The following is a 14,061-nucleotide window of genomic DNA, read 5'->3' as shown; positions in this document are numbered from 1 at the left end:
CACCTTGAATTGAGAAACAACTAGTAGATGCTGCTCTCAACTTCTAACAGTTCCCACATCAATCCAATGGAATTATATTTGTTATGATGTGTGTTACAGATTACAAAGCAACGCAGAAATACAGAGCAGAAACAGAGATGCAGCTTGAAGATGATGCTCACTCTGCTGCCAACTAACCACTGACCTGGAGCTATGTTGGCTACACCCATTTCTATGTTCTCTGTTTTTGTAAAACACGTTTTTTTTTATTAGTTAGTTTTACGCTTCTTCCAGTTGTAAGTTTGTTAGTAGTGTTTGTTTTAAGTTTTGTTATGCATCCTCTGTATATATATATCCTCTGTACCAAATTTCTTCTTTGAATCAATGAGAACAAACCATAGAATTCTCCCAATTCTGAGAATGACCATGGCATACAGTTCACACTCTGAAAACCTACATGGTATCAGAGCCTTCTTTTGAAGGTCTCTGGATACGAATCCTTGATTTTACAACCTTGAATCAACATGACAGAGGTGAACAGAGGAAGCAGACATTCAACCCCGTTGGAGATGGAGACTGGAGAGACTGGGAGACATTCTATTCCAGAGACACTGCAACTACACAGCTCAGACCACCCAGGTATGATTCTCGTGAGCACGATGCTCACAAAGAGCAATTATCTGACTTGGAGTTATGTGGTGAAAAGAGCTCTACGAGCTAAGATGAAGTTAGGATTTATAGATGGTACATCAGCAAAACCATGTGTGACAGATCCTCATTTTGAGCAATGGATACGGGTAGATAGTATGGTAATGACTTGGATACTTAATTGCATTTCAAAAGAAATCGTAGGAAGTTTTATGTATGCAAAATCAGCTCGTACTCTGTGGTTGGATTTAGAGGAGCGATATGGGGAGTGCAATGGACTTCTCTTGTACCAATTGCAGCGAGAGATTGCATCCTTGATGCAGGGAAACAAATCAGTGGTGGAATACTTCTCGCGGCTGCGTATGATATGGGATGAATTAGACGTGCTGATGCCGGTATCGCAGTGCACGTGTGGCTGCACTTGTGGAGCTTTCAAGGCAGCCGCTGATCAAGCAGTTTTTACACGACTAATACAATTTCTTATGGGGTTAAGTGAGACATTCGATCACTTGCGCGATCAATTACTCGTCATGGATCCAATCCCCACGGTGAACAAGGCGTACTCTATGATTTTAAGGGTGGAGAAACAGAGAGAAGTTAGCATGGAAGGGACAGAACACGTTGACAACTTGGCTATGCAAGTGAGGGGAGGGGGCAGGAAGGAATTCACACCGAGGCAACAGAGAAATTATACAGACAAAAGAGGCTTACACTGCAGCAACTGTGATCGTCCGGGACACACGAGGGACACGTGCTTTAAGCTCCATGGAACCCCCGAATGGTACAAGGAATTAATGGAGAAAAGAAAGCGAGAAACAGGTGCTGTGAAGGCTTATGTTGCACAGTCAGATGATAAAGGCTGCAGTCGATCTAAAGAACATAACCAGGAGAATTTGTTGCAAGAACTGATACGGCTTATGAAAAAGGAAGGGATTCATGCACGAACACCTGGTGATCCACTGCAAATCAGCCACACACAACTTGATAATTTTGCTGGTAAGAGTTGTGTTCTTTCTAGCATTCATGATAATACTTTGGTTTCTTGGATAGTCGACACAGGAGCAACTAACCACATGTGTGCACATAAACATATGTTTCGGTCTTGTCTACCTTCACCTCAACCCACGTTTGTTTATCTTCCCAATAGTACTTCACAACCGGTCACACACAAAGGCACTGTGACTTTACATTCCAATCTCTCTCTCACAGACGTATTTTTGGTTCCTCACTTCTATCATAATCTGTTATCTGTCTCCAAACTCTGCTCACACTCAAACCTTGAAATAAAGTTTCACTCATCTTGTTGTGTGTTACAGGACCGGACGACTAACAAAGTGATAGCCATAGGGAAGCGCTGCAACAATCTATATGTACTGGATAAATCATCTTTTGATCCTTCTGTCACAACATCCTTAAATTCTGTCATTGATACTTCTTGTAATGTCGCAGCTACTTGCAATACTACACTATGGCATAGGCGGCTCGGACACCCCTCTTTGGTTGCTTTAATGCATTTACCTAGTGTTGTTAGTGTTAGTAATACAATTGATCCATGTGGCGTATGTCCTCTCGCAAAACAGAGTCGCTTACCATTTCCTTCTTCAGAAATAAAAACCACACAAACCTTTGAGTTACTACATATCGATCTTTGGGGTCCTTATCAAACTCGCACATTTGATGGTTCTAATTATTTCTTGACAATTGTAGACGATTTTAGCCGGGGTACTTGGACTTTCCTTCTTCGTTACAAAGCTCAAGTGTGTCATACGCTGGAAGTTTTTTTTAAAATGATTCATACATAGTTTGGGTCTAGTGTTAAGATGATTAGGTCGGATAATGGGGCGGAACTTACCAGCCATTCTTGTCAATCCCTCTTTCAATCTCTTGGTATTATCCACCAACGTTCTTGTCCATACACTCCTCAACAAAACGGCATGGTGGAACGTAAACATAAACACATACTTAACGTGGCAAGAGCTCTGTCCTTCCAAGCCAACCTTCCCTCCAGATTTTGGGGCGAATCAGTTCTAGCTGCGACGTACTTGATCAATAGACTCCCTACCCGCATTTTAGAATGGAAGTCTCCTTACGAAGTACTGTTCCATAAGCAGCCTTCTTACTCTAGCCTTAAAGTTTTCGGATGCCTTTGCTTCGCTTCCAACACCTCACCTTCCAAGCTCAAATTTGATGCACGTGCTCACAAATGCGTCTTCCTCGGTTACAGTCAGTCCCACAAAGCTTACAAAGTCCTCGACTTAGACACTGACCGTTTGTTTTGCTCTCGTGATGTTGTCTTCCATGAGAGTACTTTCCCCTTTGCCTTACCTAATTCCACCCCTGATTCTGAGACTTCTGTCAACAATCCCACACCTCCTCCAGTTGATGATTATGATGACTCTTTCCAGTCCTCTCCCCCCTCCGATCCTCCTCCTTTAGCCACACTACCTCAGGAAATTTCACCACCTACTGCATCGTCTGCTCCTGTTCCTCCTTCGGTCCCTTCCCCACGTCGTTCCCTTCGAGTTCATCAGAAACCAACGTGGCTTAATGACTATGTATGTTATTGTGACGTCGCCTCTTCTTCTACTTGTTTGCCCTCTCATTATTGCACTGCACACATGTCGTTTGTTGCTTCTTTGTCTTCTGTACAGGAACCCAGGTGCTATCGTAATGCTTGCTTGGATCCCAACTGGGTAGCTGCTATGGATGATGAGCTAGCTGCACTTGATCGCAACCATACCTGATCTTTGTGCTCGCTACCCTCCGGAAAGAAGGCCATTGGATGCCGCTGGATTTTTAAGTTGAAACTCAACCCCGACAGAAGTGTCCAATGCTATAAAGCTCGCCTAGTTGCCAAGGGGTACAACCAGGCGAAGGTATAGATTATTTCGACAGTTTTTCACCGGTTGCTAAATCAGCCACGGTGCGGATTTTCTTGGGCGTTGCTGTGGCTCGTGGTTGGCCTTTGTGGCAGCTCGACATGAACAACGCCTTTCTCCACGGCCACCTCGATGAGGAAGTGTACATGACTCCTCCAGATGGTTACACATTGGCTGCCCCAAGCCAAGTTTGCCGCCTGACTCGTTCCCTTTACGGCTTGAAATAGGCGTCCCGGCAATGGAACATTGAGCTCACAGAAAAATTGCAGGCGTTTGGCTACTCTCAATGCCCACATGATCATTGCCTATTTCTGAAAACAACTTCTACTGTTTTTATTGCGCTCTCAGTTTATGTTGATGATATTTTGTTAACAGGAAATTCGGCAGAGGAGGTAGCTGCTCTTAAGGACTATCTCCACACTCTTTTCACCATTAAGGACCTCGACTTCGCTAAATATTTTCTAGGCCTCGAGTTGGCTCGCTCCACGCATGGTCTTCTTGTCACTCAGCAGAGATACTTGTCTGATATTCTTGCTGATGTTTGCATGACGGATGCCAAAGCTACCTCCACACCTCTTCCCCCGGGACACAAGTTCTCTGCTGATGTTGGTTCTTTGTTGGCTGATCCTGCTGCTTATCGATGTTTGGTCGGTCGTCTTCTTTACCTCGATTTTACTCGACCGGATATCTCCTTCGCCGTACAACAATTGTCTCAATTCCTTCAACACCCGCGGTCCTCTCACTGGGATGCAGCCTTGTACGTCTTGCGTTATCTCAAGGGGACTTCCTCTTTGGGGCTGTTTTTCTCCTCCAGCAACTCACTTCAGCCTTCCGTTTTTACTGATGCCTCTTGGGCCTCTTGCTCCGATTCTTGTCGCTCTGTCACCGGCTTTTGCGTCTTTTTGGGCTCCTCTCTCGTCTCTTGGAAGACAAAAAAACAAGCCACGGTATCCCGATCCTCTGCCGAGGCTGAGTATCGGAGCATGGGCTCTGCCGTTTGTGAGCTTCTTTGGCTATCGTATCTTCTTCGCGCCTTTCAGGTCTCATATCGCACCCCTGTCTCTTTTTGGTGTGACAATCAGGCTGTCATACACATCACTGAGAACCCGGTGTTTCACGAGCGTACCAAACAACTCGACATCGACTGCCATCTTGTTCGTGAGCAATTCAAGCTGGGTCTCATCTTGCCGTCGCATATTCCTGGGCGTGATCAGCTTGCAGATTTGTTCACCAAGTCTCCTTCTGTTTCTGACTTTTCTCGACTCTTCGTCAAGCTGGGCTTGGCTCCCCAAGCTCCATCTTGAGGGGGGGGGTGTTATGATGTGTGTTACAGGTTACAGAGCAATGCAGAAATACAGAGCAGGAACAGAGATGCAGCTTGAAGATGATGCTCAGTCTGCTGCCAACTAAGCACTGACCTGGAGCTATGTTGGCTGCACTTATTTCTATGTTCTCTGTTTTTGTAAAACACGTTTTTTTTCATTAGTTAATTTTACGCTTCTTCCAGCTGTAAGTTTGTTAGTTTGTTAGTGTTTGTTTTAAGTTTTGTTATGCAGCCTCTGTATATATATCCTCTGTACCAGATTTCTTCTTTGAATCAATGAGAACAAACCATAGAATTCTCCCAATTCTGAGAATGACCATGGCATACAGTTCACAGTCTGAAAACCTACAATATTTCGAAAACTTGTACACCCCTAAGTACGTAATTATAGTTGGCAAGCATGTCATGAAGCACAACCCACGGGGGTTAACTTAGCTAAGTGAGCATCGGGGGCCGATGAGAAGTGTATGTTGTGTCAGTCTGCCAACGAGACCACAACCCATGTGTTGTTCTATTGCTCTTATGCGCGGCAAGTATGGGCTCTCTCTAATATTCCTTACCATATTTTGTTTCCAAAGGAGGAGCCTATTCAGAGCTGGTTCCTACGCGTGTATCGAGTGGGAAGCCCGGGTGTTGGTGACTGGGTTTTGACGGTATGCTAGGGGTTGTGGAGAGAATCGCTGCAGACAGTTACGGAAGGGAATGGGCTGTCTCCGTTGGGTATTGCCTACCAAGTGCGAAGAGTATACAAGGAATACATGCGCCGTTGCTGTGTTTTCGAGTTCATAGGGCCCAGATCAGTGGTGACCAATAGTTGTGTCCAGTCATTTTTCTTGTTTAGAGCTTATTTAGCGTGAGTTGGGTGATTCAGTGGCTGTACAGACTTTTACGTGTTGTCTTCTGATTTTTAATACAGGTTTTATCGTTTCTACTCCAAAAAAAAAAAAAATCAACAATTTACACACACAGTGGGTAATGATTGAACGTGACAAATTGGTTGCCAGGCCAACCCCAATGCCAATCAATTTCCTCTCATGGATGCAATATCGCAAACCCCCACACCCCCTAAACAAAAACAAACAATTAGGTTTGCATGCCATTCCCATCATCTAATTATTTCAATCAATTCTAAAATCTTCCACATCTTTCCTAATTGCAGCCTCTTACAATAATCCAATTACCTAGTACTTTTTGCCCATCTCCTCTCTCTCTCTCTCTCTCTCTCTCTCTCTCTCTCTCTCACACACACACACACACAGCCAGTGGGATTTTTGAAGTCTTTTTTCTTTTTCTCTTTCATTTATAGAATGATTGATTACATTATTTGTTATGTATAAATATAACAAATTAAACAACTTGTAAGAAAAAGCTTGAATCAAAACATACCACCAGACTGACATAAAGTAATAAAGTAGTAGAAAAATAAACTAATTGACTCGAATTCATCAAATTATGTGAATACAGGAGTTGCGGGTGAAGTAATGGAGTGATACAACACAGTCCAATCCAGACAACCTTACTCCACCTTAATTTCTTCGTATACTCTACACGTATTATTATTATTATAGTATAAGACTCGGCCTAATCGACAAGCACTCTTTAACAGAATACGAACATTATGCAGCCCAACTACTAAGATGTGTGGAAAGTAAAAGTCATCCTAAAATTACAAATTCAATACAATACTAATACTAATACTGCTACTACAACTACAATTACTAATGAATTGAATAACATTATATAATTGATGAGGAGTACATTATGGGCGTCGAACAGCCATCGTCGCCTTTTCCTGTAGAACTGATATTTCCAACCAAATGTAAATATTAACTTGCCCCGTAGCCCAGGTTCTCCCATGCAAATGGGCCAACGCAACCGATATATGGGTGTCCTCTTAGGAACACGCACACACAAACACACACAGCAGCAACAAGCAGCATTGAATGAATATAAGGACGCTGAAGCAGTCCGTGCGAACCTGGAAACCTTTGTTTGTATCCATATGCTGCAACAACTGCACATCTCGAACAAGATTTTTGCTTTTGATTCAAGTGGGAGATAGTCCTCTTATCTTTATCCATCTCCAAAGCGAATTGCCCAACTTCATCGGTAACTGATACAGAGACTTGACAATTATTCCTATCTGCAAGCTTCCTAGCAACAAGAGCATTGTACGTATGGTTATTCCTCATTAAGGCATATGCATATGGAGACAGCCCATTTGCATCAAGAGCAGTATTCCAACTGCGTAAGCCCACCTACACAAAGAAAGGAATATCCATAAAGGTCAGAAACCAAGCAGAGTCGCACGAGCAAAAACTAATTTGCATTCTTCATCATTAAAATCACACAAACCCTTGAAATCAGATCATCAAAAATTTTGCCCCTCAAAAGAGCCAGAAAATTTCCAAAGCTCAGAGCCAAAAAGATGATGAATCTTTAAAATGAAAAGAAGTACCTCCTGTGGATCACTTGTCAGAGCATCAACCATATCATCTGAAGATGATGTACAAGCAGCCAAATGCAAAGGTGTGACACCACCAGGTCCAGCCATATTGGGTAAGAAAATAAATTTCTCAGAAGTATCAGTGGAATCAACAATAGAGTAATGGATGAGCAAATCAACCATGCTCCTAGACCTCCTTTTGACAGCCCTGTTCAATAGGTGAATCTCTGATAGCATCTCCAAAGACTCCCTTGCTAATCCAGTCCTACCCAAGTTTAGTTCTAGCAGAATTTCCAGGAGAGTTTTCACCACAGCACAGAAGTCATGCTCAACGGAAAATATAAAAAGGAATTTGAACCGGGTAAGCCTATACTCTGGAATTCCAAACAAGGAAGAGTTGTGTTTTCTTTGAAACAGCCATCCAAGTTCATCCAAGAAATGCAGGACTTCTTCTCTGTACCTGGGCGTCCCTGTACTCTGAATATGATCAGCTAGAATACCATCACATGCTTCTGTTCCATTAATCTCAGGCTCAAGGAGTCTCAATTCATCGCAGATGGTATTATCTGCAATAATTACTGGAAAACTTGTCCCTCTAAAACTGTTTTCAACCTGTGACCACAAAAGTTAACAATGATCCAAAACATAAAGCAACTCTCTGAAATTGATAGTTTGATAAATTGCTACCTCAATGAAACAGCGACCGAGTACGCTAGATGCTGCCACATCGACCTTAAAGCAATCCAAGCTTATCTCTTCATATGCAGTGTCTAGACACGATGCCACTGGAACTTGCTTTATATTATATTCAGCTGCATGCGTGCAGTGAATCCTGCTTGACAAACAAAGAAAATTTCCTGACAAGGGGAACCAAACACACAAAAGATTCAGATAATTTAAGCATCAACCACATACTTGGTGCCAGGAGCTGTCAAATTTCTACCCCTCAATAGAAGAGAGGTCTCTTGTCCACCAACAACAGCCAAAGGAGAGACCGAGATCAGTTCTGCTGTACTCAAGGCTCTCCATGATTTGCAGAGTCGAATTTTTCCTGATGACCAATTACATTAAAACGAAGATTGAATACATAGAATCCTGACACTATAAAGCTAGGCTCCTCAAAGAAGCATGATAAAACGAAAATGAGCATAACGTTCAGCTAATGGACCCAAAAGTAACAATAAAAATAGCAGTTATTACCATCTTTGTGGGAAGCCATTTGTCTGTCTGTGTGGACCAAAAATCTTCCATTCCCCCAAAAGTCAACATCAATATCTTTCACTAAACCATTCACATAGTTAAGAAGGTTTTCTTCAAGCTGCAAAGACAGAAAAAGCACAGAATATGGTATATCAAAATCTATAGTAATCATACGTACTTCATAGCTAAGTATATGTACTTCATAGGAGTGCACTCACGTGATCCCAGACAAAAGATGGCATTGATAGATACAGGGATAAAACTAGACAACCAGGCCTAATATAACTCTCCATTTCTGATGGACTGTTGGAAAGCCAATTGTATATCTGCAAACAGAGGCAATACAATCAGGTCCCAGATATTAGCCAAGAAAAATCATCACGTGAACAAAGAAACCAAAGCATCAACACTGCACTGACCTGACTCCGCAGTGAGCCAGGCAAATGGCTGGGATCCTTGTCAAACAATTTGAAAATTATTCGACCATTACGATCCTAGGAGAAGAAAGCACATTTAAACCAAATTATACTATGAAAACTAGGTACAGAATATAAAAGGACATGATAACGCAGAAATAAGATTAAAAATTATTGTTAAATAAAATGGGACAAAAGTCTTGCAAGAATACCCGAGCATCAGAATTCAGGCTGGATGGTGAATGATCAGATCCAGAAGAAGACATATACCCAGCTCGGTATGGAGAACTTCGATTAGAACCATTTTCAGTAGCTAGCGTTGAGTCTCTGAAAAGCTGAAGAGATGTACTGCACTCATTGCTAATGGTTGCTTTCACATTTGCAATTTCACTTTCACTATTTGACAAATGATCATCCTTCATTGCTTCTCTTGAAGTTCGCATTGGGAACAAATTGTGTACAACAGGTGGTGAAGACACAGGTGACCTCTCCTCTAAAGGATTACTGCTGCCAGAAGACAAGAAGTTTCTGTATGATGGCGACTTCACTGCCCTATAATCTTCAGGTGAGGGAGTAAACAGCTGCAATGGCAAACTTGGAGATGTCTCTTGAACATGAAAATCTACTTCTTCCATGGGAGAATCATAACTTGTGCTAGTTTTCTCTCCTACAGTAGGAAATTCCATCATAGATCCTCTTTGCAAATTGAGAGATGCAGTTTGGTCAACACACAATGACTTGGTTTTCTCAGAGTCACTTCCTTCTGTGCTTGGTTGAGATTGAATTTCAAATGCGTCAGAAGAGGGTGCTCCTGGGGTTGCTGAAAGAATAGCAAGCAAGTCCATGGTTGCAGGAGAAGAAGCCTTCCCATTCATTTGGTTCTGATTTTCAGAGGATATAAGATTGGGAATACTTCCTTTCAGCCTGGCTGCCAAGTCAGCTGGCAAGGGCAATGAACTTATTTTACTAAGAATTTGTATCATCTGATCTTTATCAGGTAAAGGTGCGACCTTGCCACTCCTGTCCTCAATGTTCCCTGTGACCACCCAAAACAGCATTTAAATAATTGTGGATTTTAATGTGAAATAGAGAATTTGGAGTATGTTTGTGCGAGTTTCTATATGGTGACACATGAGCATAAGTGCTGCAGCTTGCTGATCAAAAATGAACTGAACTTTCTTTTCTAAAACCTTTCATGTTTTTAAGCAAAAAAAGGCTTTAATCTTCCCTAGTAATAATTACATGATGCATCTATGGCCGACACATGAACTTGAACCTATACTAGCTAACTTTATACCTTGTGCACGAGTTAACACTGCCAATAATTTTACGATATCAATATTGTTGTCATTGCTGCCAGGAACTAACAACCGTGTCGTGCTATCTTCTGGCTGAGTTTTCCTCCTCCTCCTGTTGTGACCAGCAAGTCTGCGCCGACAACTTCTCTTCCCCTCATCAAATTCTGAGAGGGGGTGAAACCTAGAAAATGGAATAAACTCATGCTGAAGTACTGGCCCAAACTGTACATTAGAAAAGAAATATTTTCTACATATAAATATATATATATATATACACACAAGTATGAGTCGTTCATATTTATTTTTTATGTTTCTTCTTTCTGAAGACATAAATATTTCTATGAAACCAAGACTAGAATAGCATGGGAGAATGGTTGATGAGTAGAATAACCCTATCAACAACTATACGACTCCCTCCAAAAAAAAAGAGAAAAAAAAAAAGTCACTTTCATGGATATTGCTAAGAATAACTCATCACATTGCACACAATTTTACTTGAAGGATAACAGTAAAAAATGAGTAATCAAGATACATCCATAGTGTAAGTTGTCAGAGCATGAAGGAGATTCTTGGATCCTTTGCTTCTAACTTCAAACTACTTAAGTGAACCAAAATAATGTTGGAAATGGCTAGGCCCAATCTCTTCAATTGGGTCCAGATCCTAATAGATATTTGGTTTATAATTTATATCTATAATTAAGGAGTCCATATCTCATTTCTTCAAGAGAGAGGAAACAAAGTGGAAAAGAAGTATATTAGTGAGTCTAATAGGGAACAAATTTATAATTGCTTCATGGTTGCTGACTATATTTTCACACAACAAAAATGATCTAAACCAGGCTTTCATACAGGTTTGAACTTCTTCGAGAAAAATAAAATAAGAAATAACAATTAAACACAAAGAGATAAATGCTTCTCCTTTAACTAACTGCAATACATAGACGAATACAATTGGATTCGATGGAGAAGAATGTACTAAGTGATTAAACAAAGAATTGAGAATGAAATAAAGCTATGTAAGACTTTATTTGTGCAATTTTCTAATCAAATATATTATAGACCACATATAGTATATAGTCAATTGGTCAATGTTAACCTCTGTGTAATTTGATTTTTCTAAATGACCTATTTCCGAACAAAATTTATTTAAGTTAATTAGCTTTTCAAATTGGGTTGAAAATTAAAATAAATTACATTACTAGCTCATCTCAACAATTATATTTAGGTTCTGGATGGCTATTAAGTTAAACCTCCAATAGGAAATTGTTTTAATGTGCACAATTTCACTAATACAACTGTTGAATGTGACACTGGTGTCACTCCATAAATAGCAAAATTTGAAATGTTATTATGGAGTTTTTTTCTTGTTTTCTCTCTATATTTGTCTTGTTAAAATTGACATCCATTTCTAGAGCTACTCATTAGTTGTAAGTAAGAACTATATTTCAAATGAGTAGAATATATTTAGTTTTTCCTTATTTAGAGTCCTCAAAATTGCAAATAGTGCAGATAGATTTGGATATTAAAAAGCGACGCCAAAAACTAAATCTGAGATATCTTGGAAATTACAATTACGAAACAGTTAATCATATTAAAAAAGGCAAACCCTCCAATTAAAATAAATTTCAAATCTTCATAGGTACAGGTTTCTGAACTCATCCATGATTAGGACAAGTGAAAAGACAGAAAACTTATTAAGAGATACAAAAATCTTAAAAGTTACATAATTCTAAAAATCAATAATCGAATCAGAGTAACCATACATGTCTTGACAGTTGACAGTTCTACTAAACTGAGAAAAACACAGAAGTTCTTGAAAATGGCTAATGCCAGTCTAGATGCAATCTTCTCTTAAACCAAGGCAGTTAAACCAACATTAACATAATACAATACCATAAATATAGTTCTAGTAAACTGAAAAAACATAAAAGCCTGCGAGATGATGTAAACATGGCTAGTGGCAACATAGACATAATCTTCTCTTAAACCATGGCTAAAACTCAACAATAACCAGTAGCAGAACATAATAAAACACTTAGAGTTCATAATGAAGAGGTTGGATATACAAAACCTGCTGCACTGCTGGCAGAACCTCTGCATCTGTTTCCCCACTAAGGCCTTACCAGCTTTGCTGTGAACCTCACAAACCTTGTGACGACGGTGATAGTCTTTAGCAGTAGACAGATCTTCGTTGCAATTATCCACCTGACACACTGGATAATTAGCACCACCGGGCGATCCAGATCGTACTCTTTTGTTGGGCCTTGACACTGGCTGTGGCTCCACAAAATTTACGCCACCACTGCCGCCATCGCTTCTAGCTCTGTCTCCACCTCCAAGCTTCAGTCGAAGATTTTCATTATCTTCTGCAGCATGATCGGGCTTTCTAGGATTTTGAGCATTATTTTGTAACTCATTCCTCCTTGGCAAGCCTGGAAGAACCTGAGTGCCATTTCCCGCATGGATTTCGTCACATTGCAAAGGTTTGGCAACAAACCTCGAACTATCCCAATCCCAGGACTTAGGATTCCAGTTATCAGAAGCATTTTGATGAATATAAGTTGAGGAATGAAAAGGTAGACCGCGTTTCTTTGCCATGGGATACGAATCACAAAATCTTCCAGACAGGGTTTGGTGGATGACTGTGGGGGCAACTACTTGGGCGCCCACCTCCTCCATCATCTTCTCAATATAAAAACTTTGCAAAAGCCCAGAGCAAAGAGAAACACCTGGTGGACATAGGAAAATGAGGAGAGTTGGGGAATCTAACGCGGTTTGAGAACAAATAACAAGGAAACAAACATTTTCCTCTCTCGAAAAGTTGCAGATTTAAACACAGGTATCCAAAATGTAAAGCGTAGTGCTAAAAAAATATAACATAAACACCAGAAAATGGAAGGGAATAGAGATATAAGTAAAGGATTTGCGTGAAAGGCTTGTACTAAAAGCCATAATTTTGGGTACTATACCTTGACCGTATTCTTGCAAAACTTAAATCTGCTGTCAGTAATTAAAAAGCATGCCAGGGAGTCCAATTATTACAGAAATCATCAGGTCAAATGAATTACCACCACACAGCAGCCACCCCCAAAAATTAAAAAAAATAATACAATGAAATGAAAAAGGAAAAGCAGAAGGGACCTTATGTGTGAAGAGATTTCATCTCCAAAGGATGGACTCTCTCTGAAAAACACAAACTTGAAACAGATTTGTTCTCCTTAGCAAAGCAGTCCAATTCGTGATGTTGTTGTTCTTGTTGTCCTCGAGAAAAGCAAAAAAGAATAGAGAAGGGGATGGATTGTCAACGGGAAAACATGATTAAGTAATTGATGAAATCTGAGGAGAAAACATAGATAAAAGAGAGGAGGGGGTTGGGGGAGATCTAGGAGAAAGAAGAAAAGGAGTAGAATAAGAAATTGAAAAGGAAGGACTCAAACCCAGACCCAGTCTCTCTCTCTCCTATATCTCTTTCTCTCTCCTCACAACTTCAACTACAACTATTATATCTTTTACTTTTCTTCTCTCTCTCTCTCTCTGTACTCTCTGTAGTCTGTACTTTCTACTTTCTTTCCTCAACAAACTTTTCCTTCGTTTCACACTTCCAGTTTCATTTCTCAATTTCTTATTTAGTTTTTGCCCTTCTCTCCGCACACTACTACCGCAACCCCCCTCTTATTTAATCGTTTTCTTTTCATAAAATTGAGCTACACCAATTTGACAGCTGTCTATTAACTAGTAAAACACCCATCATCCTATTCCTATATATATAGACAGAGGGTTAAATGTGATCTTCATGAGAAATGAATAAAAAGATTTTTACTTTATTTTTCAGAGTCTATAACATAATTTGCTATTTAATTTTTTTATAGAA

The 14,061-nt window shown here is 40.3% G+C and overlaps 2 protein-coding genes across 3 annotated transcripts; one reads left to right on the top strand and one right to left on the bottom strand.

The window, feature by feature from the left end:
• The first annotated feature begins 503 nt into the window (after window positions 1-503).
• Window positions 504-3,371, top strand: LOC105165922 (uncharacterized). The gene is made up of 3 exons (XM_088882364.1): window positions 504-1,664; window positions 1,944-2,186; window positions 2,739-3,371. The coding sequence occupies exons 1-3, from the start codon at window positions 504-506 to the stop codon at window positions 3,369-3,371; spliced, it is 2,037 nt and encodes a 678-aa protein (XP_088738490.1).
• Window positions 3,372-6,242: 2,871 nt separating this feature from the next.
• On the bottom strand, window positions 6,243-13,835 carry LOC105165906 (squamosa promoter-binding-like protein 14). Of its 2 annotated transcripts, none has more exons than XM_088882598.1 (11): window positions 13,332-13,835; window positions 12,262-12,919; window positions 10,190-10,371; window positions 9,105-9,928; window positions 8,896-8,970; window positions 8,695-8,802; window positions 8,477-8,594; window positions 8,192-8,327; window positions 7,964-8,111; window positions 7,289-7,888; window positions 6,243-7,088 (listed from the first exon to the last, which is right to left on the bottom strand). In XM_088882598.1, exons 2-11 carry the CDS (start codon window positions 12,870-12,872, stop codon window positions 6,657-6,659), a joined length of 3,234 nt encoding a protein of 1,077 aa, XP_088738724.1. In that variant the 5' UTR covers window positions 12,873-12,919; window positions 13,332-13,835; the 3' UTR covers window positions 6,243-6,656. The 2 variants fall into 2 exon arrangements, with proteins under 2 accessions (XP_088738724.1, XP_011083361.2); XM_011085059.3 differs by having other exon boundaries at window positions 7,964-8,108; window positions 13,332-13,834.
• Window positions 13,836-14,061: the final 226 nt, after the last annotated feature.

This window comes from Sesamum indicum, linkage group LG7 (genome assembly GCF_026168435.1).
Source record: "Sesamum indicum cultivar Baizhima isolate 11 linkage group LG7, ASM2616843v1, whole genome shotgun sequence".
In the NCBI taxonomy this organism is placed as follows: Eukaryota; Viridiplantae; Streptophyta; class Magnoliopsida; order Lamiales; family Pedaliaceae; genus Sesamum; species Sesamum indicum.
This window is presented reverse-complemented; position numbering and strand designations above follow the sequence as displayed.

Excerpts from the sequence above, each read along its gene's own strand:
- LOC105165922 (XM_088882364.1), top strand. The coding sequence starts at position 504 with ATGACAGAGGTGAACAGAGGAAGCAGACATTCAACCCCGTTGGAGATG. Across the intron at positions 1,665-1,943 it reads GCATTCATGATAATACTTTG|GACCGGACGACTAACAAAGT; the intron begins GTTTCTTGGATA and ends TGTGTGTTACAG. Across the intron at positions 2,187-2,738 it reads ATACAATTGATCCATGTGGC|CCTTCTTACTCTAGCCTTAA; the intron begins GTATGTCCTCTC and ends TTCCATAAGCAG.
- LOC105165906 (XM_088882598.1), bottom strand. The coding sequence starts at position 12,872 with ATGATGGAGGAGGTGGGCGCCCAAGTAGTTGCCCCCACAGTCATCCAC. Across the intron at positions 9,929-10,189 it reads AGTGTTAACTCGTGCACAAG|GGAACATTGAGGACAGGAGT; the intron begins GTATAAAGTTAG and ends GGGTGGTCACAG. Across the intron at positions 8,112-8,191 it reads TTGACAGCTCCTGGCACCAA|CAGGATTCACTGCACGCATG; the intron begins GTATGTGGTTGA and ends TTGTTTGTCAAG.